The 26508-nt window shown below is 43.3% G+C and overlaps 1 protein-coding gene across 3 annotated transcripts in view; it reads right to left on the reverse strand.

The window, feature by feature from the left end:
* slc31a1 (solute carrier family 31 member 1) overlaps window positions 1–26508 on the reverse strand; it is a 73793-nt gene that overhangs the window by 14514 nt on the left and 32771 nt on the right. For all 3 annotated transcript variants that reach the window (XM_073052183.1, XM_073052184.1, XM_073052182.1), the window contains exons 2-3: window positions 18824–18994; window positions 2566–2638 (exon numbers count right to left, since the gene is read on the reverse strand). In XM_073052183.1, the coding sequence (XP_072908284.1) occupies window positions 2566–2638; window positions 18824–18952 (202 nt within the window). In that variant the 5' untranslated portion in view covers window positions 18953–18994. The remainder of the gene's footprint in view (window positions 1–2565; window positions 2639–18823; window positions 18995–26508) is intronic.

Raw genomic sequence — 26508 nt, forward strand, 5'->3', positions numbered from 1 at the left:
CATTCTTTCTAAGTTATTTATTGGCTGAAGAACTTCACCATGTAAATGACTGAGTAAAAGCTGTCCTGGTAGTTCTTCAATTCAGTCTGGGAAGAAGTTTTAAAGAAAATTGTGTATTGCCCTGGTTCATATTTTTACTGTTATGCTGTATGTGCTTCTTTCAGCAGTTCTGTAAGAGCAGCCTGTTCGGGTTATTGTTGAAGGTAAGGGATGACGAGGAATGTGTGCCATGCAATTAGGATGGTAGAATTAAGGGGAGGTTTCCTTGGTGAGGGACACTAAGGTTGGTCTTGGTTTGGCAGGAGGTGAAGAGAGAAGACACTGGGGAGAACCAGTCATAGAATACCAGCTGGTGGGAGACCCGTTTGCTCACGATGTTCGGAAGGTGGCGTGTGCTTTCACGCTGACCGAGGGCCCCGTGCGAGTGACAGAGAAGCTGAAGATGAGCTCCAACTTGTGCATATTTGAATGGTTAATTAAAATAGGCCCTTTTCTTTTAGTTAAGATTCATAAATCTAATTCCTTTAGTCGTATGCAGTGTACTGTCTGTTATTTCGTGGCACTAATTTATAACAGGGTAACAAATTACACAGCATCCACTCAACCCCGGGTTTGAGGCGGGAGCACTGTCTCAGTCTCACAAGTTTGGCAGGACTGGAGAGTGTTTTCCATAGACTTACGGAGCCAAGGAAACTAGGGGTTTCAATTGTTAAATCTGCTGGCCACAGCATCCCATGAACAGACTCAACTAAGCCTCTATACAGTGCAATCCGGATAAATGGGACGTATCAGGACCAGTACATTTTGGCCCAATTAAGCAGCTGCTCCAATTAGCAGAAGTTTCATGGAAATAGTTAAAAAGGTATAAAAAAGACAAATTACTGTTTAACTAAGTAGTACAACATGTATTTAAATGAAATAAAGAATAAATTAGAACACTACCAATACTGCTGGTAGCTGTCCGTCGTATCCAACGATGACAGGAAACTTGTGCTGAAGTGCATTTAAAATGGAAAAGCCATTGGCCCCGGGCAGTTCCACTCTTTTGACCTCAGAAGTCCAGATACAGTGAAACAAGCAGACACCACAAAAGCAGTCTTCCCTGGCTACAGTGAATGATCATGTGCCTCGTCTTGCCCTTTGTCCTCCAGAGTGTTGCAGAACTGCCTTCCTGGACTTTGGATCTCACCGTAGATCTCAACCATCCAGTCTGCCGGATTTGACTTCGCATGGTAGCACAGGCATGTCCCTATCTCACTGGGGGGGTACAGGACCCACCGGCTACCCTCACCTAGTTTAGGCCGCCTGTCGAAGCGGTGCACTGGGGTGTCACCGCTGTGCTATGCAAGCAGCTACTTGGAGCCACAGCTGAGTGTCTAATAGGGACCAAGGGTAACTTCCAAGATGATTGTCAATACTTTCAATTCCTAACTAAGTATGAAATCCTTTCATTTCCAGTCCCAGCCATTTCTGGCATTCCCAAGCCTAAATGCTCGAAACCACAGTGAGCAAAACGGTCTGAATTATCTTACTGTTTATTCCTCGCCAACTATTAGTGACAAAAATCAACACTTTTTGAGTACTAATACAAGTGACAGACGCTAGTTAGAAGCTCTGCGCCAACAGTCCTGCGCCCCAATTAAACGGCATATTGCCCCAAATGAAGGAAACCCTAGCGATCTTCGTGATTTCTTTTTGTTAAGAGTTGTCCCAAATAAGGAGCTGCCCCGATTAACTGATGGCCCAATTAATCAGAATCCTCTGTATTTTTAAAGCCATGTTGGTGACTGTATCCCTGCATGTTTTGGACAATGCAGATGCAACAGGTATTACAGTACACTGCCACATACCCTTACTCCTGTCCTACAAGTCATTGGGTCATGCATGCCTGTCAATGCAAGTCTGATCTACCTGTATTAAAGCCAGAGATCCTCTGTCTTTCCCATCCAAATACTTTTTCAACGTGGTAGCAGCATCAGCTCTGCCATCTCCTCTAGCAGCTCATTCCAAATGACCAAACCCTCTGTGTGAACAACTAACTCCTCAAGTCACCTTTAACTTTCTCTCCTCCCATCTGAAACCCACGCACTCTCATTTCAGACCCCCCTTCCCTTGGAATGTGAAAAGCTTCAGCAATTTAGGCTTCTATGTCTATCAAAATCTCTAAATTAAAAATGTCATCTTGGTGTTTGAACTTCTCAAAAGGTAACAAACCTTTCCATCTCTGTAACCACCTCTCCCATAAGGTACGAAGACTTTTAATGTGCTTGGATCACAAGTTCCAGAACTTATAAATATAGGTAGCTATTCCTCATTCAAGTACTTAATAAACTTCTCCATTTTTACTCTACTACAGGAGTTTCCAACTTCTTTTATTCCATAGACTTCCACCATTAACTGAGGGGTCTGTGCACCACAGATTGGGAACCCCTGCTCGGCTACATTTCAAACGTTTGTAGCAAATCACCCATAAGGAACTTTGCACATACTTCTACATTACAGGCATAACATCAATAAATGCCATTATTGTTCACACTCCAGACCATCTCCAAGCTTAGCACTCACCTCCAACCGAATTGATCAACAGCCCAGGGAAGAGTAGCTCCACGCCTTTGTATCCAAAGTAGAATGTCATTTGCTGGGGGTAAATAATTGCAGAATTAAGACTCACATTACACCATCCAAAATATCTCATTGTATATATCACAAATACAGCCCTAAGCTTGAGAGATCACATTGAATGTATTGCACAAAGCATTAAACCTCAATGCTTAGGTCAAAGAGCAGAATAAATCAATCATCTGAGGGCTGTCAGCAAAGTGAAACTGAACTAAAGACTATCTGAGAACAAGTCAGAAAGGTGACTAAAGAGGAACAATTAGACCTGGGAACTAACCAGTAACAGGGGAGATAAACACTAGATAAACACTAATGACCCCAGTTAGAATTGAACAGTCCTAAGGTAAATCATGCATTTTGGCAGGAAAAATGGAAGAGCACAGTATATATACAACGAGAAATCAAAGAACTCTGAGATGCAGAGGTATCTGACTGACCACACGTGAAAAGCTAGTCCGTAAGCACAACAACCAGGAAACCTATCAGAATGTTCTTGTGAAGGGAATTTAAGGCAAACATAGGATCGCAACACCGATCCTTGCGGAACATCACTAGCCAACTAGAAAGGCCCCCTTTATTCCCACTCTACCCCCCGTCCACCAGGACAAGCTACTACCTTTGCTGTAATGCCACAGGCTTGTAGCTTGTCAAGCAGCCTCATGTGCAAGGCCTTCTGAAAATCAAATTAAACAATATCCACTGACTCTCCATTCATCCATCCTGGCCGTTAGTTCCTCAAAGAATTCCATCAGATTTGTCAGGCAAGATTTCCCTTTAAGAAAACCATGCTGACTTTAGACTATCGTATTGTGCACCTCCAAGTGCCCTGAAACTTCATCCTTAATGGCCTCCCACATCTTGCCAAACACTGAAGTTAGGATAACATCCTGTAATGTCCTGTCTTTTGCCTCCCTTGTTAAAGAGTAGAGAGACAATTGTAATTTTCCAGTCCTCTGGAATCATTCCATATCCAGTGATCCTAGAAAGATCACTACCAATGCCTCCATCGCTTCTTAAACTAACTTTTTCAGAACCCTGGGGTGCAGTCCATCTGGTCCAGGTGACTCATCTACCTTCAGACCTTTCAGCTTCTCAAACACCTTATTAGGTATAGTGACTGCACTCACTTCTGCCTCTTGACACACTTGAATTTCTGGCATATAGCTAGTGACTTCCACAGTGAAGGCTGACACAAAACACTTATTCAGTTCATCTGCCATTTCCTTGTCCCCCATTACTACCTCTCTGACATCATTTTCTAGCAGTCCGATACCCATTCATGCTTTCTTATTCTCTATATCTGAAAAAACGTCTGGTATCCTCTTTTATATTACTGCCTAGTTAACCTTCATGTTTCCTCTTCTCGTTGTACATTGCTGTGTTCTTTTGGTGACTGTAAATGAACAAAACCAGTGCAGAATGGACTGCCGTCATACAATGCTTTCGACAACTGCATCCTCCATATCTACATTTTCATTGTAATATTCAAGACGACTGTCAATACCTTCAAATTCTTCGCAGTTCCTAACTTGAAATAGTGAAATTATTTTCACTCCCAGCCAGTTCAGACATCTCCAAGCCTGAATGCTTAAAATTGCAGACAACAAAATAGTTCTGAATTGTGTTACTGTTTCATTCTCACCAACTATCAGTGACAAAAATCTCTGCTTTTTGAACACAAGCTCACTGAACTGACTATTTAAAAACTTTGCTCTAAGCACAGTGTAATGTTTAAGGGCTGCACAAATGCACGCGTCTGATGCTAGTTAAAATCTGTTCAGCATCAGTTTCCTGCCCCAATTAAGAGACATAGTGTCCAAAATGTATGAAGGGAATCTCGGCTAGTTTCTCAATTAGTTTTTCTTCAAGAGTTGCCCCAAATAAGCGGCTGCCCCCAATTAATCACCAGCCTTAATTAACCGGAATCAACTGCCCCTACACCTCCTCCCTCACTATCATTCAGGACCCTTAACAGTCCTTCCAGGTGAGACGATATTTGAAGCTATGATGTTGTGACCATTACAGAGACTTGGATGGCTCAGGGGCAGGAATGGTTACTTGGAGTGCCAGGTTTTAGATGTTTCAGAAAGGACAGGGAGGGAGGCAAAAGAGGTGGGGGCGTGGCACTGTTGATCAGAGATAGTGTCACGGCTGCAGAAAAGGAGGAAGTCATGGAGGGATTGTCTACAGAGTCTCTGTGGGTGGAGGTTAGGAACAGGAAAGGGTCAATAACTCTACTGGGTGTTTTTTTATAAGCCACCCAATAGTAACAGGGACATCGAGGAACAGATAGAGAGACAGATTCTGGACAGGTAATAATAACAGGGTTGTTGTGGTGGGAAATTTTAATTTCCCAAATATCAGCTGGCATGCCCCTAGAGCAAAGAGTTTAGATGGGGTGGAGTTTGTTAGGTGTGTTCAGGAAGGTTTCTTGACACAATATGTAGATAAGCCTACAAGAAGAGAAGCTGTACTTGATCTGGTATTGGGAAATGAACTTGGTCAGGTGTCAGACAGTGATCACAATTCCATCTCCTTTACCATAACATTGGAGAGGGATAGGAACAGACAAGTTAAGGAAACATTTAATTGGAGTAAGGAGAAATATGACGCTATCAGGCAGGAACTTGGAAGCATAAGTTGGAAATGGATGTTCTCAGGGAAATGTACCGAAGAAATGTGGCAAATGTTCAGGGGATATTTGCCTGGGGTTCTGCATAGGTACGTTCCAATGAGACAGGGAAAGGATGGTAGGGTACAGGAACCGTGGTGTACAAAGGCTGTTGTAAATCTAGTCAAGAAAAAAAGAGCTTATGAAAGGTTAAAAAAAACTAGGTAATGATAGATATCTGGAAGATTATAAGATCTAGCAGGAATAAGCTAAGAATGACATTAGGAGAGCCAGAAGGGGCCATGACAAGGCCTTGGCGGACAGGATTAAGGAAAACCACAAAGCATTCCTCAAGTATGTGAAGAGCAAGAGGATAGGATGTGAGAGAATAGGACCAATCAAGTGTGACAGTGGAAAAGTGTGTATGGAACCAGAGGAGACAGCAGAGGTACTTAATGAGTACTTTGCTTCAGTATTCACTCTGGAAAAAGATCTTGGTGATTGTAGGGATGACTTACAGTGGACTGAAAAGTTTGAGCATTGCAGATATTAAGGAAGAGGATGTGCTGGAGCTTTTGGAAAGCATCAAGGTGGATAAGTCACCGGGACCAGACGAGATGTACCCCAGGCTACTGTGGGAGGCGAAGGAGGAGATTGCTGAGCCTTTGGTGATGATTTTTGCATCATCAATGGGGACGGGAGAGGTTCCGGAGGATTGGAGAATTGCAGATGTTTTCCGTTATTCAAGAAAGGGAGTAGAGATAGCCCAGGAAATTATAGACCAGCGAGTCTTACTTCAGTGGTTGGTAAGTTGATGGAGAAGATCCTGAGAGGCAGGATTTATGAACAGTCGGAGAGCCATAATATGATTAGGAATGGTCAGCATGGCTTTGTCAAAGGCAGGCCGTGCCTTACTAGCCTGATTGAATTTATTGAGGATGTGACTAAACATATTGATGAAGGTAGAGCAGTAGATGTAGTGTATATGGATTTCAGCAAGGCATTTGATAAGGTACCCCATGCAAGGCTTATTGAGAAAGTAAGGAGGTATGGGATCCAAGAAGATACTGCTTTGTGGATTTAGAACTGGCTTGCCCACACAAGACAAAGAGTGGCTGTTGACGGGTCATATTCTGGTGTGCCTCAGGGATCTGTTCTTGGAACCCTACTCTTCATGATTTTTATAAATGACCTGGATGAGGAAGTGGAGGGATGGGTTTGTAAATTTGCTGATGACACAAAGGCTGGAGGTGTTGTGGATAGTGTGGAGGGCTGTCAGAGGTTACAGCAGGACATTGATAGGATGCAAAACTGGGCTGAGAAGTGGCAGATGGAGTTCAACCCAGATAAGTGTGAGGTGGTTCATTTTGGTAGGTCAAGTATGATGGTAGAATATAGTTTAATGTTAAGACTCTTGGCAGTGTGGAGGATCGGAGGGATCTTGGGGTCCGAGTCCATAGGATACTCAAAGCTGCTGCACAAGTTGACTCTGTGGTTAAGAAAGCATACGGCACATTGGCCTTCATCAACCGTGGGATTGAGTTTAGGAGCCAAGAGGTAATGTTGCAGCTATATAGGACCCTGATCAGACCCCACTTGGGAGTACTGTGCTCAGTTCTGGTCACCTCACTACAGGAAGGATGTGGAAACCATAGAAAGGGTGTAGAGGAGATTTACAAGGATGAAGCCTGGTTTGGGGAGCATGCCTTATGAGAATAGGTTGAGTGAACTTGGCCTTTTCTCTTTAGAGCGACAGAGGATGAGAGGTGATCTGAAAGAGGTGTACAAGATGATGAGAGGCATTGATCATGTGGATAGTCAGAGGCCTTTTCCCAGATTTCCCGCATCTGCAGATTTTCTCTTGTTTGTTTGTTGATTGTATTTAGTTTATTGCCCTAATTACTGGCCTCATTACGCAAATCACCAGGATCCTGGCTCCAGCATGGTTCAGTAAAATGGGACTAATTCAAAGGAATAATGGAGACTTCCAGTGGCTGTAATGGAGTAGGTTGCACGAGCTACGTGCTCTGAAATTATTCGCTTACTTTGCTGTTTAAACCTATCTCGGTGAGAGCACCATGAGCACCATGAGTAGAAAGCTGTCTAAAAAAGAGACTACTTTAGAGACTTTGACTGAAATGTTTCAACAAATGTCAGAGAGACTTGAAAAATTGGATAAACTGGATGACTTGGAATCCAAGTTTGACTTGTTACAGAATTCCTTCGACCTGGTTAAATCTGAACCGAAAACGCTTAATCAGAAACTTGGAAGTATACAGCAGACTGTGAATGACCATGAAATTCGTATTAAACTACACAAAGAATCTCTGCCGGTGTTGCAGAAGGATATCGAAGATTACAAGAAAATTTCTAAGGAACAACTTAAAAAATACGACGCGCTACTGAAGAAACTTAGATTTGGAGACCAGGAACCGAAGGTGCAATATCAGAATTCTTGGGCTTCCTGAAAAACTGGAGGGTAACCAACCTATCGATTTTTGTGCTCAAATGCTAAAAGATTTATTCCCTGATATATTATCGGAACTACCAAAATTTGAGCGCATTCACCGAGTTACCCTGCCTAATTGGGATACCGCCAAACCTCGCTCTATTATCATTCGCTTTTATGACTATCAGATTAAAGAACAGATCCTTCGTGAATCAAGGAAGAAACGTATATTACAATTTTGTGATCAACAGATTCGGATCGTTCAAGATTATCCACCGGAAGTTCTAAGAGCTAGACAGTCTTTTAAAGAGATTGTGTCTGATCTTTTTAAGCTTGGCTGTCGCCTTTCTCTCAGAGATCTGTGTAAACTCAAGGCTACTACTTCTAATAATACGGTTTCTTGGTTTACGAAGCCTGAAGAAGCTAAGAAACTTTTACATAGTCTCCATGCTTAAATTCAACCTTGAATATTTCTCTTTATGCTAAATGTTTTAATTTCAGGTGTTCAATCAAGTAATTGGCACTTTGTTGATTACAAGGTTTCTTGGTTGACAAAGTCTTAATCATTTTGTTTGATTAAGTAATTGGCGCCTTGCTATCTTTCAAACTGTGCAAAATCTGAAGGCAGACTGCATCCATTTTCTCTTTTGCTGTTTTTCGCAGCTCTTTTTAAACAATACGTTATATTCTTTCAGTGTTATGTTGATTTTTACCTTTTAGTAATTTGACTGAAAGTAATTATGTAGGGTGTGGTGTACATGTAGTAATTACTGAGGAATGAAACTATAGGGTGTTTTGCTTTACTTTAAATTCACTCAGATTTTTCCTATCTTTTGATTACCGTAGATTCCGGACTACAGAGCGCACCTGATTAAAAGCCGCTGGCTCTAATTTTAGAAATAAAATCAATTTTTTAATTGTAAAGGCCGCACCGGATTTTAGGCCGCACCGCTACTTTTAAATATACATACGTATCGGTAACACAAATTACGTTGCATATACTTTTTTACTGAACAGCAACTTTTTTACTGAACAGCACGAACAACATTCCAATATCTCCTAGCGACTGGTAAAAATATATATACTGCAGCCTACCAGGAAAAGTTATTGATCGCCTTTAACTTAAAAGCAGCGTTTTCGCTCGGGTCTGACGCACTCGCGTAACGCGATCGGGTCTAATCGGGTCTGACGCGCTTGCGTAACGCGATCGGGTCTAATCGGGTCTGATGCGCTCGGGTCTGACGCGCTCGCGTAACACGATCGGGTCTAATCGGGTCTGATGCGCTTGGGTCTGACGCGCTTGCGTAACTCGATCGGGTCTAATCGGGTCTGATGCGCTCGGGTCTGACGCGCTTGCGTAACGCGATCGGGTCTAATCGGGTCTGATGCGCTCGGGTCTGACGCGCTCGGGTCTTGCTTTTCTTCGAGTATTTTCCATGTTGATGAGGGTGAGTACAAATGACTGATTTACAATAATTTAATTGTGAAAGTGCGCTTGATTTATCGTACAATTTCATTGGACCTCTGTGAACTACTCATCAATTTTATTGGTCTACTGTTACGAGGCAAAATGTTTTTGGCGGCATGAAAAAAAATAATGCATTAGCCGCTCCGTATTAAAGGCCGCAAAGTTCAAAGCTGTTCAAAATGTGGGAAAAAAGTAGCGGCTTATAATCCGGAATCTACGGTATTTATATACCTTTCGGTCTTTTACTGTTTTTCAATAGTATACAATATTCTATATTTCTTGTCGCTGGTTTTTGGTTTTTTCATTATTTTACCATTTTGTCATTTTGTTTTTTTTCTCCCTTGAATGCCTTAAATTAGTCATGTAGCAAGCTATTTAAATGGCTTCCCTTTCTAATTATTTTCTATTTGTTTCTTTACTCCTTTTTTTGCACCCACAAATATGTTGTTTTCCTTATTGATTTTCCTTATTTGATTTTATTGTCTTTCCTTTTTACCGAGACTAATACTTATATTTTCCCATGGTTTTTCTTCCGTAAATAGCAAACTCATTTACTTTGATATTTTGTTTTTGTGTGTGTATGTATGTTTGTATGTATATCTATATCTATATATATATATATATATATATATATATATATATATATAGATATATATTTACAATCGTTTATTCAGCACAGCTACACATATATATTTTCTGGAGCCACCGGAGTTTTGGTTGGGAACGTTAGAATTAGTCTTCAGCCTCCCTTGGTTGATTTCTCTCTTTGGGGGGAGAGAGGGGGGAAATGGGTTCTTCCAGAAAGCCGATGGGATGTTTTTACTGTTTTATTTATTCGCTATCGACATGTCTGTGATTACCTTTTATACATTACTAAAGGATACTTGATGGATTCTTTTATTAATATACTCAGTTTTAATGTGAAAGGTCTAAATAACCCTGTTAAACGAAATAAGATTTTCTCTTATACCCGGAAACTTAAAACTCATATAATCTTTCTTCAAGAAACCTATATTCGTAAAGATGATATTTCATGTTCTTTCAAAGGATGGAAGGGTATACATTTTCACTCACCTTCTCAATCTAGATCAAGAGGCGTCTCTATCCTGTTTGATCAGAATGTATCCTTTATTCAACATAATGTAATTTCTGATACAAATGGCCGCTTTGTTATTGTTTCGGGTAGTCTTAAGAATAAACTAATGGTATTTGCGAATGTATACGCTCCAAATACAGATGACTCCTTGTTCTTTGAACGTCTTTTCTCTTTTCTGCCTGATTTGAATCGATATTCCTTAGTGATGGGTGGAGATTTTAATTTTTGGCTTGACCCTATATTAGACCGCTCTTCAAGTAAAACCCCTGTCACTAATAAATCAGTCCTACTTTTTAAATCTTTTCTATTTCAATGTGGTATTCTCGACGTGTGGTGTTTTTTGCACCCCCAAGAAAAGGAATATTCATATTTCTCTCAGGTTCATCATATGTACTCTCAGATTGATTTTTTTTTTAAAGATAGAAACTTGCTTCCACTGGTACGATCCTGTCATTATAAGGAGATTGCTTTGTCTGATCATGCACCTGTGCTTCTGGCTTTAAGATTACCTGTTTACTCTGTACCAAACAGAAGTTGGCGTTTTAACTTATCATTGTTATCTGATAAAAATTTTCTAAAGTTTTTGGAAAATCATATTACTTTTTTCTTTAAAGAAAATTTTAAAGGAGATACTGCTGGTATTATAGTCTGGGATACTTTTAAAGCATATATTCATGGAGAAATTATCTCTTACTCTACCTATATAAAGAAAAAAGCTGACAAAGAAAGATCTGACCTAGCAGCGATATTAAAAGATCTTGATCGAAAATATGCCCTATCTCTAGATCCAAGTATATATAATAAGTGTATTGAAATCCAATCCAAGTATAATCTTCTGCCGACTTACCCAATTGAACGACAGCTATTGAGAGATAAAACTCAATTTTACATTCACGGGGATAGAACAGGTAGTTTATTAGCCAATCGTTTAAAATCTTCGACAGTTAATTGTCAAATCACAGAAATTTTTAAAGATAATAGTCCTAAGATATCCAACCATTCTGAAATTAACAACGTATTTAAAGACTTTTACCTTAAGTTGTATCAATCTGATTCTTCTTCAGATGATACCTATATGAATGCTTTTTTCAGTAATATCAACATTCCTACATTGTCTGCTGATAGCATAATGCAGTTAGATCAGCCTATTTCCAATGAAGAAGTGGCTGAGGCTATACATGCTTTACATTCTGGTAAGACCCCAGGACCTGATGGCTTTCCTGGGGAGTTTTATAAAACTTTCACTACGTTACTTACACCTTATTTATCCTCTGTTTTATCAGAGTCCTTTAAATCCGGTAAACTCCCTCAATCTTTTACTGAAGCTTTTATTTCTCTTATTCTAAAAAAAAATAAAAACCTAGCTGAATGTTCTTCATACAGACCGATTTCTTTATTAAATGTTGATGCAAAAATTTAATCCAAAATCTTAGCTCGAAGACTTGAAAATATTTTACCATCTATTATATCACATGACCAGGCAGGAATTATTAAAAATCGTTACTCACATTTTAATATACGTCGGTTATTGAATGTGATATATTCGCCATCCAAAAAAATATTAGATGCAGAAAAAGCCTTCAATAGGATTGAGTGGAATTATCTTTTTAAGACCTGAGAAAAGTTTAATCTTGGGCCTAATTTTATTCGTTGGGTTAAATTAATTTACTTGTCTCCTACCGCTCAGGTTATTACTAACTGTCAAATTTCTAAGCCCTTTAAATTACAGCGGGGAACTAGACAAGGTTGCCCTCTTAGTCCTTTACTTTTTGCTTTAGCTATAAAACCCTTAGCAATAGCATTTCGAGAATCTAAGGATATTTCTGGTATACTAAGGAAAGGTATGACTCATAAGATTTCGTTATACGCTGATGATATTTTACTTTTTATCTCTAACACTGAAACTTCTTTACCTTCGGTTCTTTCTTTAATTTCCCAGTTTAGTTTTTTTTCAGGATATAAGCTGAATTTACATAAAAGTGAGCTATTGTAGCGGTGTGCTACACGCAGCGCTGAAATAACGACACGCAGTCGGTGAGCTGCAGTTGCAAAAAGAGGTTTATTCAAACCTCGCGGCCTCACTTTAAAGCCTTCCTGATCCCGCCCTCCCCGGGCGGGAATGCTGTAGGGAGCACGTATTCACAGTCCCGTCCCGCGCGCGGGCTTTTCCCCTTGCTGGTGAAGCAGACTTGGCACCCTGTTTGGGACCGGCTTCAATGCCGGCACGCGCCACTTTGTGAGCCGGTTCGAGTGCGCTGGCAAGTGGGTTGCCACATGACCCCCCCCCCCCCCCCACCGCCCCCAGAACCAGCAATGCCCCCCCCCACAATGTCCTCAGTCTGGGTCAGACTCTGTTTGGGAGGTCTGCCTCTGCGCCGCGGCGCCGGAATCTCGACCGGCTGTGCCAAGTCCACATAGGTCGGTTTGAGTCGGTCCACCATGTAAACCTTCTCTTTCCCCCCAATGTCCAGCACGAATGTGGACCCGTTGTTTCTGATCACCATAAACGGCCCCTCGTAGGGCCGCTGTAGCGGTGCCCGATGTCCGCCCCGTCGTACAAAAACAAACTTACAGTTCTGCAGGTCTTTGGGTACGCAGGTCAGGTTCTGCCCATGCTGCCAAGTGGGTATGGGGGCCAGGTTACCCAGCCTCTCGCGTAGTCTGCCCAGGACTGCCGCGGGTTCTTCCTCTCGCCCCCTTGGGGCTGGTATGAACTCTCCTGGGATGACCAGGGGTGCGCCATACACCAACTCGGCCGACGAAGTGTGCAGATCCTCTTTGGGCACTGTGCGGATTCCGAGCAGGACCCAGGGAAGCTCGTCCACCCAGTTAGGCCCCTTGAGGCGGGCCATGAGAGCCGACTTCAGGTGACGGTGGAAACGCTCCACCAGGCCGTTCGACTGTGGGTGGTAGGCAGTTGTGTGGTGCAGCTGTGTCCCCAAAAGGCTGGCCATAGCTGACCACAGGCTGGAGGTGAACTGGGCGCCTCTGTCGGAGGTAATGTGGGCCGGTACACCAAAGCAAGATACCCAGGTGGCAAAGAATGCCCGGGCGCAAGATTCGGAGGTGGTGTCGGTGAGCGGGACCACCTCTGGCCATCTTGTGAACCGGTCCACGATAGTCAAGAGGTGCCGCGCTCCTCGCGACACTGGCAGGGGGCCCACGATATCCACATGAATGTGGTCGAAACGCCAGTGGGTGGGGTGGAACTGCTGCGGCAGAGCTTTGGTGTGCTGCTGCACCTTGGCTGTTTGGCAGTGCATGCACGTTTTGGCCCATTCACTGACCTGCTTATGGAGTCCGTGCCAAACGAACCTGTTGGCCACCATCTGGACGGTTGTCCTGATGGAGGGGTGCGCTAAGTTGTGAATGGAGTTGAAAACGCGCCGCCGCCAGGCTGCCGGAACGACAGGGTGGGGTTGGCTGGTGGTGACGTCACAGAGTAGGGTCCTCTCACCTGGGCCTACGGGGAGGTCCTGGAGTTGAAAAGCGGAGACTGCAGTCCTGTAGCTAGGGATCTCCTCGTCTGCCTGCTGCGCCTCCGCCAGTGCTTCATAGTCTACCCCCGGGACAGGGCTTGGATGTTAGGGCAGGAGAGTGCGTCCGCCACGACACTGTCCTTTCCCGAGACATGCTGGACATCCGTCGTGTATTCGGAGATGTAGGACAGATGTCGCTGCTGGCGGGACGACCAGGGGTCGGATGCCTTTGTGAACGCAAAGGTAAGCGGTTTGTGGTCCGTGAACGCGGTGAAGGGCCTACCTTCTAAGAAGTACCTGAAATGCCGGATTGCCAGGTATAGGGACAACAGTTCCTGGTCGAAAGCACTGTATTTGAGCTCGGGTGGTCGCAGGTGTTTGCTGAAAAACGCCAGTGGTTGCCAGCGACCCTCGATGAGTTGTTCCAGCACCCCATCGACTGCCGTGTTAGATGCATCCACTGTGAGGGCGGTAGGGACATCCGTTCTGGGGTGCACTAGCATCACGGCGTTTGCTAAGGCTTCTTTGGTTTTAATGAAAGCGGCGGCGGACTCCTCATCCCAGGTAATGTCCTTGCCCTTACCCGACATCAGGGCGAACAGAGGGCGCATGATTCGGGCCGCTGAAGGGAGGAAGCAGTGGTAGAAATTTACCATACCCACGAATTCCTGAAGGCCTTTGATTGTGTTGGGTCGGGTGAAATGGCGGACCGCGTCTACCTTGGCGGGCAGAGGGGTTGCCCCGTCTTTAGTAATCCTGTGGCCCAGGAAGTTGATGGTGTCGAGCCCGAAGTGGCATTTGGCTGGGTTGATTGTCAGGCCGTATTCACTCGAGAGTTGGCGGAGGTGGGACAGATGCTCCTGACGACTGCTGCTGGCTATGAGGATGTCGTCCAAATAGATGAAAGCGAAGTCCAGGTCACGTCCCACCGCGTCCATTAACCGCTGAAACATCTGTGCGGCATTCTTTAGGCCGAACGGCATGCGGAGGAACTCGAAAAGGCCAAAAGGGGTGATGAGTGCCGTTTTGGGGATGTCGCCCGGATGCATCGGGATTTGATTGTATCCCTGGACAAGGTCTACCTTGGAGAAGATCCGTGCGCCGTGCAGGTTTGCTGCAAAGTCCTGAATGTGCGGCACAGGGTAGCGGTCCGGTGTGGTAGCCTCGTTCAGCCTGCGGTAGTCGCCGCATGGTCTCCAGCCCCCTGTTGCTTTGGGCACCATGTGCAGGGGGGAGGCCCATGGGCTGTCGGACCGCCGTATGATCCCTAATTCCTCCATCCTCTTGAACTCCTCCTTCGCCAGTCGGAGCTTGTCCGGGGGAAGCCTTCGAGCACGGGCGTGGAGGGGTGGCCCTTGCGTCGGGATGTGGTGCTGTACGCCGTGTCTGGGCATGGCTGCCGTGAACTGCGGTGCCAGAACCGATGGGAAATCCGCCAGGACTCTGGTGAAGTCGTTGTCGGATAGCGTGATGGAGTCTAGGTGTGGGGCCGGCAACTGGGCTTCACCCAGGGAGAACGTTTGAAAAGTCTCGGCGTAGACCAGTCTCTTCCTTGGCAGGTCGACCAGTAGGCTGTGAGCTCGCAAAAAATCCGCTCCCAGGAGCAGTTGGGCTACGGCGGCCAGTGTGAAGTCCCACGTGAACCGGCTGGAGCCAAACTGTAGCCGCACCGTACGGGTGCCGTAGGTCCTTACTGTGCTGCTGTTCGCGGCCCTCAGGGTGGGACCTGGTGCCCTGTTGTGGGTGTCGTAACTTGTCGGAGGTAAGACGCTGATCTCGGCTCCGGTGTCGATCAAAAAGCGGCGTCCTGACCACTTGTCCCACACATACAGGAGGCTATCCCGATGACCAGCCGCCGTAGCCATCAGTGGCGGCTGGCCCTGGCGTTTCCCGGGAACTTTCAGGGCGGCCTACAGTGGCGGGCTTCTGCGCTCCACCGCTGGTGGTAGAAGCACCATTGTTCGTTGGCCTCCTCACCCCTGCCTCTGGGGTTAGCGGGCTCTGCGGCCGGGCCTGGTCTGGTTTGCTGCCTGGAGTGTGGCCTGGTGATCAGTGCGACGGACGCCCCACTCTCCTTCTTGGCTTTCCACAGCATGTCCGCCCGGGCCGCCACCTTCCAGGGGTCGCTGAAATCCACGTCGGACAGCAGCAGGCGTATGTCCTCAGGCAGCTGCTCCAAGAATGCCTGCTCAAACATGAGGCAGGGTTTGTGACCTCCGGCCAGGGACAACATCTCGTTCATCAAAGCCGATGGCAGTCTGTCCCCCAAACCATCCAGGTGCAGTAAGCGGGCAGCTTGCTCGTGCCGTGAGAGTCCGAAAGTCCTTATGAGCAAGGCTTTGAATTCTGTGTATTTGCCGTCCGCTGGGGGCGACTGTATGAACTCCTCAACCTGGGCGGCTGTTTCCTGGTCGAGGGAGCTCACCACGTAGTAGTAACGTGTGGCATCCGAGATTATCTGCCGAATGTGGAATTGGGCTTCTGCTTGCTGGAACCATAGGTGAGGTCGCAGCGTCCAGAAGCTTGGCAGTTTTAACGAAACTGCATGAACAGATGCAGCGTCGTTCATCTTCGGCCTAAATATCGTTTGGGCCATCAGGGTCACCAATTGTAGCGGTGTGCTACACGCAGCACTGAAATAACGACACGGAGTCGGTGAGCTGCAGTTGCTTAAAACTTCGCTTTAAAGCCTTCCTGATCCCGCCCTCCCTGGGCAGGAATGCTGTAGGGAGCGCGTATTCACAGTCCCATCCCGCGTGCGGGCTTTTCCCCTTGCTGGTGAAGCAGACTTGGCGCCCTCTTTGGGACCGGCTTCAATACCGGCGCGCGCCACTTTGTGAGCCGGTTCGAGTGCGCTGGGAAGTGGGTCACCACATTATTTCCTTTAAATGACCTAATGTCATCAAATGCCAAATTTCCGTTCCAAGTTGTTACAAGTCAATTCACATATCTAGGTGTAACAATTACTAAAAACTTCAAGAATTTATTTAAAGAAAACTTAAACCCCTTATTGAATTATGTGAAAAAGACGCTTTCTAAATGGTCCCCTCTTTCTTTATCCCTAATTGGCCAAATTAATTCGATTAATAATTCTTCCTAAATTTTTTATATCTTTTTCAGGCTTTACCTATTTTTATTCCTAAGACCTACTTTGATTCTTTAGATTCAATTTTAACATCTTATATTTGGAATAATAAACAAGCTCGTTTAAGTAAAGTTTACCTACAAAGAAATAAAGAGATGGGTGGATTAGCCCTACCCAATTTTAGGTTTTACTATTGGGCTGCCAATATAAGGAATATTACTTTTTGGTCCTATTATATTTATCGTAAAGATTGCCCATCATGGGTCTTCCTTAGAAGTTAATTCTGTAAAAAATTCCTCTATTGCCTCTCTTCTTGGATCATACTCTTCTTTTTCAGCAAATAAAACAACAGATAACATAATTGTTAAGCAAAGTTTAAGGAATTGGTCTCAATTTAGAAAATTTTTTGGTTTAGCGAATTTTTCATTATCATCTCCCATTCTCCTTAATTATTTTTTTATCCCTTCCTTGACTGACAAAGTCTTTAAGGATTGAGATGAACTAGATATTAAGTGTTTTTGGGACCTGTTTATCTCAGGATCTCTTGCTTCATTTGACCAACCAATTGTCAACTAAATTTGCACTCCCAAAAACACATTTTTACAGATACCTTCAAATTAGAGATTTCTTACATTTCCAATTAACTACTTTTCCTGTAGGTCCTGATAAAAATTTACTGAACGATATTTTAAATGTAAAACCTTTTGTTAATGGTTCTATTACCGGTATCTAAATTGTCAGATTTCTGATGATAGATGGAATAAAATTCATAAACAGGTTAATAAATCATCTTTCTGTGCTCGTCATTCTCTTCTACAATTTAAAGTGGTTCATAGAGCTTACATTTCTAAACAGAAGCTCTCCAGTTTTTACCCGAATGTTTCTCCACTTTGTAATAAATGCAACTCTACTGATGCCTCTTTAATTCATATGTTTTGGATTTGTCCTACAATTGAAAAGTTTTGGCGGGAAGTATTCCATACCTTCTCACAACTTTTTAGGGTCCAATTTGACCCAAATCCCCTTACTGCCTTGTTTGGTATTATTGCAAATGAAGATACAACTTTAAGTACTCCTAACCTACAGGTTTTAGTTTTTACCTCTCTTTTAGCAAGGAGAGCAATCTTGCTTAAATGGAAGGAGTCTACCCCTCCTACACATCTTCAATGGCTACGTGATATTATGTCTTATTTAAATTTAGAAAAGATCCGCTGCTCAGTCTTAAATTCGAAACAATCTTTTTATGATATCTGGGGACCTTTCCTAAATTACTTTTCCAATTTATAAAGTTTAACAGTGCATAGACTTTTATGTATATTTTTATCTTCTCTTCTTAAGCGAATGTTTTTTTAAAATTCTAATTATCCATTGTCATCCATCAGTTTTTTTCTTTGGTAGTTGGTAGGGGATTGACTTTTTTTTTATAGAAAAAAACTTCTTTTACTATGTATGACCTATCTTTAAATTTTTGATTACAGAGTGGTATACCTTTGATATATGATATCACATATCATATTTATGTGATATGCTATAACATTTTGATCAATTTTATTACAATATATGAATGTACACAATTTATGTTGAGATGTATCTATGTGTTGCACTCTGTAAATCTTTGTTTTTTTCTTCTGAATAAAAATATTGTAAAAAGAAAGAAAAGAAAGGAATAATGGTTGCATGGAGAAGTTGGACCACAAACATGTGAAAATCTGCAGATGCTGGAAATCCAAAGCAACACGCACAAAATGCTGGAGGAACTCAGCAAGCCAGACAGCATCAAAGGAAAAAAGCAAACAGTCGACGTTTCAGGCTGAAACCCATGATCGGTAAAAGACTCTGTAGTCTGCCTGGCCTTCAGCATTTTGTGTGTATTGCTATGGAGAAATTGGGCTGCTTCCATGCTGTCTAACTATAACTGTAAACCCTGTGCAATCTCAATTTTGCTAACTTTTTGTTTAAGTCTAGGGACAGATTTAATGCTGACCACTTGTTGAAAAGATTGGAGGGAAGCCTTACCATCATGCCACCAGAAGCGTGGTCGTGGCCGTGCCCTGGTGCAGGTGTTGAGTTGTGCTCATGGCCACCAGAGGACACATGCATGTGCATGTCGTGATGACCAGCACCGTGATCCATCGAATGGTTCATCCTGAGACTCGAGAAAATGTAGCGGAGAGCCTCCTTGAATACCTGAGAAAGGAAGCACACAATATTACATATCTCCAGTGGAAAATATGCACACCCCAAATACAATTAGAAGTTGAAAGCACAATAAGAAAATGTGGTGGAGTAGGAGGATAAAAAAGGGACAGGTCCGTTATACTGCAAATTAACTGCAAAGTTCAAAGTAAAGTTATCAGTTATTTATAGGGAAATAAAATACAATGGGATTTATGAACAACTATACATTAACAGTGCCGGCTGGTGGCGTAGTGGCATCAGCACTGCACTTTGGGGCGAGAGGTCCTGAGTTCGAATCCGGCCAGCTCCCTTGCACGCTCTCCATCCGTGCTGGGTTAAGTGCCGGTGATCTCTTTAAAAAAAAACTCACCTGGCAGAAGGCAAAGGCAAACTACTGCTATAATTTGCCACGTACATGATTTCCCAATATGTCAGAGTGGCATGGAGGGAAATCCGTCTGCCAAATGCGACCTACTGATGACGACGATACATCAGCAGACAAACTGGTGAGGAAGTTCATATTTCAGCAGGACAATGGCCTAAAACACACTGGCTGAGCAACCAGGGAGTGGTTTCCAAAGAAGCAATTTGATGTCCTTGAGTAGTTCAGAGTCTTGACCCAATCGAATATCTCCGGCAAGAGCTCAAAACCATTGTCTACTGCCACTCCCCAACTAACCTGGTGCAGCTTGAGCAATTTTGCAAGGAGGAATGGGCAAATATTGCTCCATCACGTTGTGCAAAGCTAATAGCGACTTATCCAAAAATACTACAAGAGGTGGTTCAACTAAGTACTGAGTAAAGGGGGATGAATACTTCTGAATTGCTGATTTCTCAGTTTTAAATTTTTAGTTTTAATGCTTTACAATTTTCCCTGTTTATCTTTGGGTTCTACTGTGAAAATAAAACAAGCATGTGATTCACGAATAGAAATTTTCAGTTAAATTGATCAAAACCCCTGGTTGTAGTACTCAATTATATGAACAAAGGGTTGGGGGGTGAATACTTTTACAAGGCACTGTATACGTACTTTGATGATAAATCTGCTTTGAACCTTTGGACCTTGATAATAACAGCAAACAACCCATTTTAAGAATTTCTGACAAATAGGAACATCTCAGCGCCTAATCCAATATTGAGATAAGAATCGAGAGAACAAGATAATCTCTTAATCCAATTCCAACTGAATTTTATGTCTCTGACGTCATTAATTATTAATGATTCAACTATTTGACCAAAAAGACTGGCTTTTGAGCCTAGGAGCTGCACTTGACATTTGCAGCCAAATCAGGTTTCATGAGATTGTGGAGCACAAATTAAGTTTACTGCAATGTGATGATCAGAGCAACTTGTTTACAATAGCAATTGATTTGATTATAAGAGCAGAAATTCAATGCAGACTCAGGCAGGAAATAAATGTCATTTTAGTCACAATCACCAATGTAAAGCAGTATAGGTACACTCACACAATTCAGGTTTAAAAAAATGCTTAAAAATGTAGAAGTGAAAAATTCTATATCAATTTAATGTTTGTAACCAAAGATCTGAAGGGCATTAAGATCTGAGCTTCAGCATTTCACCTTAACATTTTAAAACATTAAACACTACATTAAAAAACTCTGTGGTTCCGGTTTAAGATGGCACTGGTGAAGCTAAGCGGCTACTTGCTGGAGGCCCATGAAACAAAGAAATCAACTAAATACTCTGGTAATCATACTTTTTCTGGTAAACGATCACCAGAAACAATAGCCTTCAACTTCTATTGGAACTGGAGGCAATTTGATGCAGCAGCACTGAGGCGAGGCAAAGCAGTGGGCCCTTCTCAGGAAGCGAGGGAAGTCCTGAGGTACAATCTATTACAGCGCCGGACTGAGTTGGCAAAATCAGGTACAGGCTGAGTCAAGGCGCAGGGCCCAGGCCCCAGAGTGTTTTAAAGCAACACAACCCGATGTCTGGACGATGATTTAAGAGCTGGACTAGATTAAAAAGGTCAGGATGTCAGGGCCAAAGGCGAAGGACAGGACATTTGAACACGCTGCTCTGCAACTCTTCCTTGGCCTTGCGCTGAACTGAGGGTCTGTGGATAGACTCTGTATTGTGGACTTCAGCTCTGAATAGCTGGAGAGGCATAATATGAATAGGAATAGTCAGCACGGCTTTGTCAAAGGCAGGCTGTGCCTTACAAGCCTGATTGAATTTTTTGAGGATGTGACTAAACACATTGATGTAGTGTACAGTATATGGATTTCAGCAAGGCATTTGATAAGGTACCCCATGCAAGGATTATTGAGAAAGTAAGGAGGAATGGGATCCAAGGTTATTTTCTTGCTTTTATTGTTTGCATGATTTGTTTTTTTAAATTTCTGCACATTGGGTATTTAATGGTCTTTTGAGTATGTTCCGTGGCTGCCTGTAAGGAGATGAATCTGAAGTTTGTATAATGTATACACACTTTGATAGAGATTGTTGGACAGATGGGAAGAATCAGTGACAATGCTAAAGGGCCCTGCATATGCAGCACTTCTGGTAAATATTCCTAATGGGTGGAAGAGAAACTCGAATGATCCTCTCAGCAGTCTTCACAATCCTTTGTAGGGACTTGCGGTCAGATACCTTGCAATTCCTACACCAGACAGCGATGCAGCTGATCAGGACTCTCACGATGGTGCTCCTGTAAAAAGTGGTTAAAATTTAGGGGGCCGGGGTGCGGGCGAAGAAGCTGCTGTGCTTTTTTGACCACTGAGGTGGTGTCGAGGGACCATATGAGATCACCATTATGTGCACTCCCAGAAACTTGATGTTCCTAACTGTCTCTATGGAGGTCTGTGTATTCACAGTGGAGTGGTCAGTCTGCAATTTCCAGAAGTCCACATCTCTTTAGTCTTCTCTATACTAAGACTTAAGTTGTTGTATGCCGTTTCATCATTGTTGTTGTTTGAGGCCTACCACAGTTGTGTAATCAATGAACTTGATGATTTGGTTTGAACTGGATCTAACAGTGCAGTCAGCAGTGAGCAGAGCATGCATCCCTAGTGATGGAGCTAGAGATGTTTCTGCCAACAAAGTTTGATCAAGAAGTCCAGGATGCAGTTACAGAGAGAGGTGTTGAGACCCCACAAGAACAGCTTACCCACCAGCTTCTGATGGATGATCATATTAAACCTCAAGAAACAATATCCTGGCCTATGAGGCACCATTTTCCAGGTGGGACAGGACGGAGTGGAGTGTAGAAGCTATGACATCATCAGTGGACAGATCTGAGTGACAAGCAATCAGGAAGGGGTCCAATGTAGCAGGAAGATGGGATTTAATGCAACTCAACCAGTTGCTCTAAGCATTTCATTATCGTTGCAGTCAGAGTCACTGAGGCAGATTACTGCACCCTCTTGGGCACCAGTTCTACTACTCTACCTGTTTCCTATAGCCCTCAACTCTGCTAGACAAAATACTGCCTTGGCCTCAAATATATTTAATAATTAATTTTCCATTGCTCGCTTGGTTAGAGAATTCAAAACACTTTATTGCCTCAGAGAAGAAATTCCTTCCAATTCTGGAAGTACGCTGTAGCAGATATAAATTCTTAGGTGAAGGGAACATTCCCTCTGCAACTACTTTAGTCCCCTCAGAAAATTAGTATGTTCCATCAAAATAACAGTGCAGACCACACTCTCTTTTTACATTCATCCCTCATCCAGGGAATTAAGATAGTGAACCTCGAGTCGGTGAGAGTGAGCGTTGTTCGGCAGACGGACATCGACTTACCCCGCTGAGCCTTCGACCAGCAGCCAAGATGCCCCGCAAGTCGAATGACACTCCAAAGCCTGAAGAACTGAGGAGATCATTGCAAAAACGGCGAAATGTCAAGACAGCTGCTCTGACCAAGAAGGCACCAGCGAAGAAAGCTGCTGGGAAAGCTAAGAAACCAAAGGTCGTTAAAAGCAAAGCAAGCGACTCGAACCAGGAACCCAGCACTGCTCCTGCCCAAAATGGAGAAAACAAAGAGGCTTGAGAAGCAAAGTTGCTGATAGGCAATGTTTCAACAGCGTCTGAAAGGCTTAACAATTTCCTGCAACGTGTACAGTTGAAAGGAATATTTTTATGAGTTTTTATAAAGGCAACTTTTTTTTTTACTTTTGAGTGAGCAAATGTGGGTGCTTGCATTGTTTTATTTTGGAGATTTTGTATACAAATTGCATGTTGAATTGCTTGATACTAAACTCCTTTTTGCTCCCACACAAACCCCTCAATTTTGACGAAGGGTCTCGGCCCGAAACGTCGACAGCGCTTCTCCCTATAGATGCTGCCTGGCCTGCTGTGTTCCACCAGAATTTTGTGTGTGTTGTTGTTCCCCTCAATTCTGACCATTTTCTATCTCTTCCATCAGATGAAGTTATGTTTGCAATGTCTATTCATGTTACTGGCAGTTCCTGACCCCTGTGTGAAATCATTATTTTCAGATTTGGCCATTTAAAATTTAAAAACACTTGTTTTTTTTTATAATTACTGTTTGAAAATGGAAATAGTAGAATCTCTTTCGGCTCAAATGGAATTTTTAATTCCACAGAGTTTTAAATTTGCTACTTAAATAAAGTTGGATATTGTTAAAAAAAAATGATAGTGAACCTCTTCTGGCCTTAATCCAATGAAGATAATCCCCTCCTTAAAATTAGGAAAGAAATGTTCTTAGTATTCCAGATGTCATAGCACACACTGAGTTGCAGCAAGACTTACATACATTTTTTGATATTTTATCACCTTTGGAATATATGGCAACACTCTACCGTTCTTGCCGATTAATTGTTGTACCCAAACTTTGTTTCATATGCAAAAACACCAATACATCTCCTGCCCTTCCTCTCATTTAACCAATATTTTTTCTTTTCTTCCTACCAAAATACTCTGCATTTTCCCACATTATATGCCATCTACCAATTATTGACCAAACACCTAACCTACTTAATATCCCTGTGTCCTCCTCACAACTTGCTGACCCATCTTTGAGTCGGAACCAAAGCTGTCTACAATTCTCAATGCCTTTACCTGTTATGCACATACAGTATAAATAGTGAGGTTGCAACATTGATCTATGTCTGACCCCAACTTACCAAGCTGAACGCGATGCATTAATTCCAAATGCTTTCTGAACGATCCATGAAAATTACTTCAAAATTCTATTTTGTTATTTGTAGTATTTTAAATCTTTACACTAATTGTTGCTGTAAAACAACAAATTTCATGCCATATCTTTAAGTGATAAACTGGCAGCTTCTTCTTCATAAAGTTATTAACTGTGTATTAATGTCATCTCAAAGCCATGAGCTCTGAACTCACTGGTACCAGAGTGTACTAAAGCAACTGTACCTGATGTCTGGACAGTGATTTAAGTGCCAGGCTGAATTGGAAAGGTCAGCTACGGACTGAACTGAGACTACAGGCACCGGGGACCAGGCACCAGAGCGTCCGATGTTTGGACGATTTAGGTGCCAGGTCAGATTGAAAAGGTCAGGGTGTTGGGGCCTGAGGCAATGGACGGGCCAGTTCAGCTCAGCTTGCTGCTCGGCTCTGCACTGAACCATTTCAGAACATAAATAGCTATCTGGGAAAATCAAGCCCAATATTCTTATTCATTTCAACCATAGACCATGCTGCTAACTTACTTCACTCTGGACAAGTCTAAAAGTTGATTCATTCTCCTTGCTAACAGTGTAAGGGTGGGACAGGCCAAAAGCATAGTCTCATCTATTACCTGGGGATGGGATGGCATTAAATACATCCATTTTGGGAACAGGAGTAGGTTAGATGCTTTGGGGCTGAACTGTAGCAGCATTTGTGTATCAAGTTGAAGTGGGTTCATAGAACCTCCATGCTTTTCCCTCCCCTCCGAGCCATGATTAACATTCATTTTTCCTTGCTTAGAGATCAACTTCCTCTTTTCCCACTTTCTGAAAACCTTCTTTCACACCCTTTAATAGAATTTTCTGGCTTCAAGTAACACTGCACTCATCTCACATTATGGTTAACTACTGCAGACCGATCCACTCACTAAAGGAGCGATGGAGGTAAACCATATAGGCAGAGACCAAGGACCACAGCACCTGTGGTGAGGATCACAAAGGCATGGCTAAGTGAAGCAGAGGAGCGCTAACAAGACTGCTCTTTGGACTGGACAACATTCAGGGATTCATCTTGAAATCCAAATGAATATGCCACAGTTGTCACAGACTTCATCAAGACCCGTGTGGATGAGTGTGTGCCTTCGAGAACATACCCAAATTAAAAGCCATGGATGAACCAGGAGATTCGCTACCTGTTGAGGGCTAGATCTATGGCATTCAAAGCAGGTGATCTGGAACCATACAAGTCCAGGTATGACCAATGCATGGCTATTTTAAGAGTGAATAAAACAGTTCTGATTGAAGTTAGAGTTGGAACGGAACACAAGTCAGCTCTAGCAGGACTTGCTAGCCATGACTTCCTACAAGGCAAAATCTGACATTATGAATGGCTGGGATGCTTTACTCCTAGATCAACCCAATACCTTTTATGTATGCTTTAAAAGGGAGAATAAAACTACACCCATGTGAATTCCTGCAGCATCTGGTGACTCTGATCTCTGTCTCAGAGACTGACGTCAGAATATCTTTCAAGAGGGTGACCCTTTGCAATGGTGTACCTGGTCGGGCACTGAAAACCTGTGCCAACCATCTGACGGGAGTGTTCAAGGACATCTTCAATCTCATTACTGCAGAGGTTCCCATCTCCTTCAAAAGGACACAAATCATACCAGTGCCCAGGAAGAGCAGGGTGAGCTGCCTCAATAACTATTGAACAGTTACACTTCACAGCTACTGTAATGATGTGCCTTGAGAGATTGGTCATGGCCAGAATCAACCTGCCTAAGCAAGCACCAGGACCTACAGCAACTTGCCTACTGACGCTCTAGATCTACAACAGTTGCAATTCGACTGTCTCTCTACTTGGTCTTACCACATAGGCAACAGAAATACCCACATCAGGGTGCAGTTTATTAATTACCGCTCAGCATCCAAAAACATCATAATCTCAGTACTAACTAAACCCTGGGCCGCTGTACCTTCTTCTGCAACAGCACCCTTCACTTGGGAGACCATAGTCAGTCTGGATCGGAAATAACATTTCCCCCATGATGATCATCAACACTGGCGCCAAAGACTCTTGCAAGTTTCTTCAGATGTACTGTAGAAAGCATTCTAATTGGTTGCATTACCGTCTGGTATGGAGGAGCCGCTGCACAGGATCAGAAAAGGCTGCAGAAGGTGGCAAACCCAGCCAGCTCCATCATGGGCACTGGCCTCCTGAGAAGAGGAGGCTTTAAGAAGATGCCTCAAAAAGGCAGCATCCACCATTAAGGATCCCATCACCCGGGACATGTCGTCTTTTCGCTGCTGCCATCAGATTTCTGAATGGACAATGAACTGACCCATGAACACTTTGCCCACTTTTTGTACGGCTTAGTTAATTTAATATCCAGTGGATTCCAGTTC

The sequence above is a fragment of the Hemitrygon akajei genome, chromosome 7, assembly GCF_048418815.1.
Source record: "Hemitrygon akajei chromosome 7, sHemAka1.3, whole genome shotgun sequence".
NCBI classification, from domain to species: Eukaryota; Metazoa; Chordata; class Chondrichthyes; order Myliobatiformes; family Dasyatidae; genus Hemitrygon; species Hemitrygon akajei.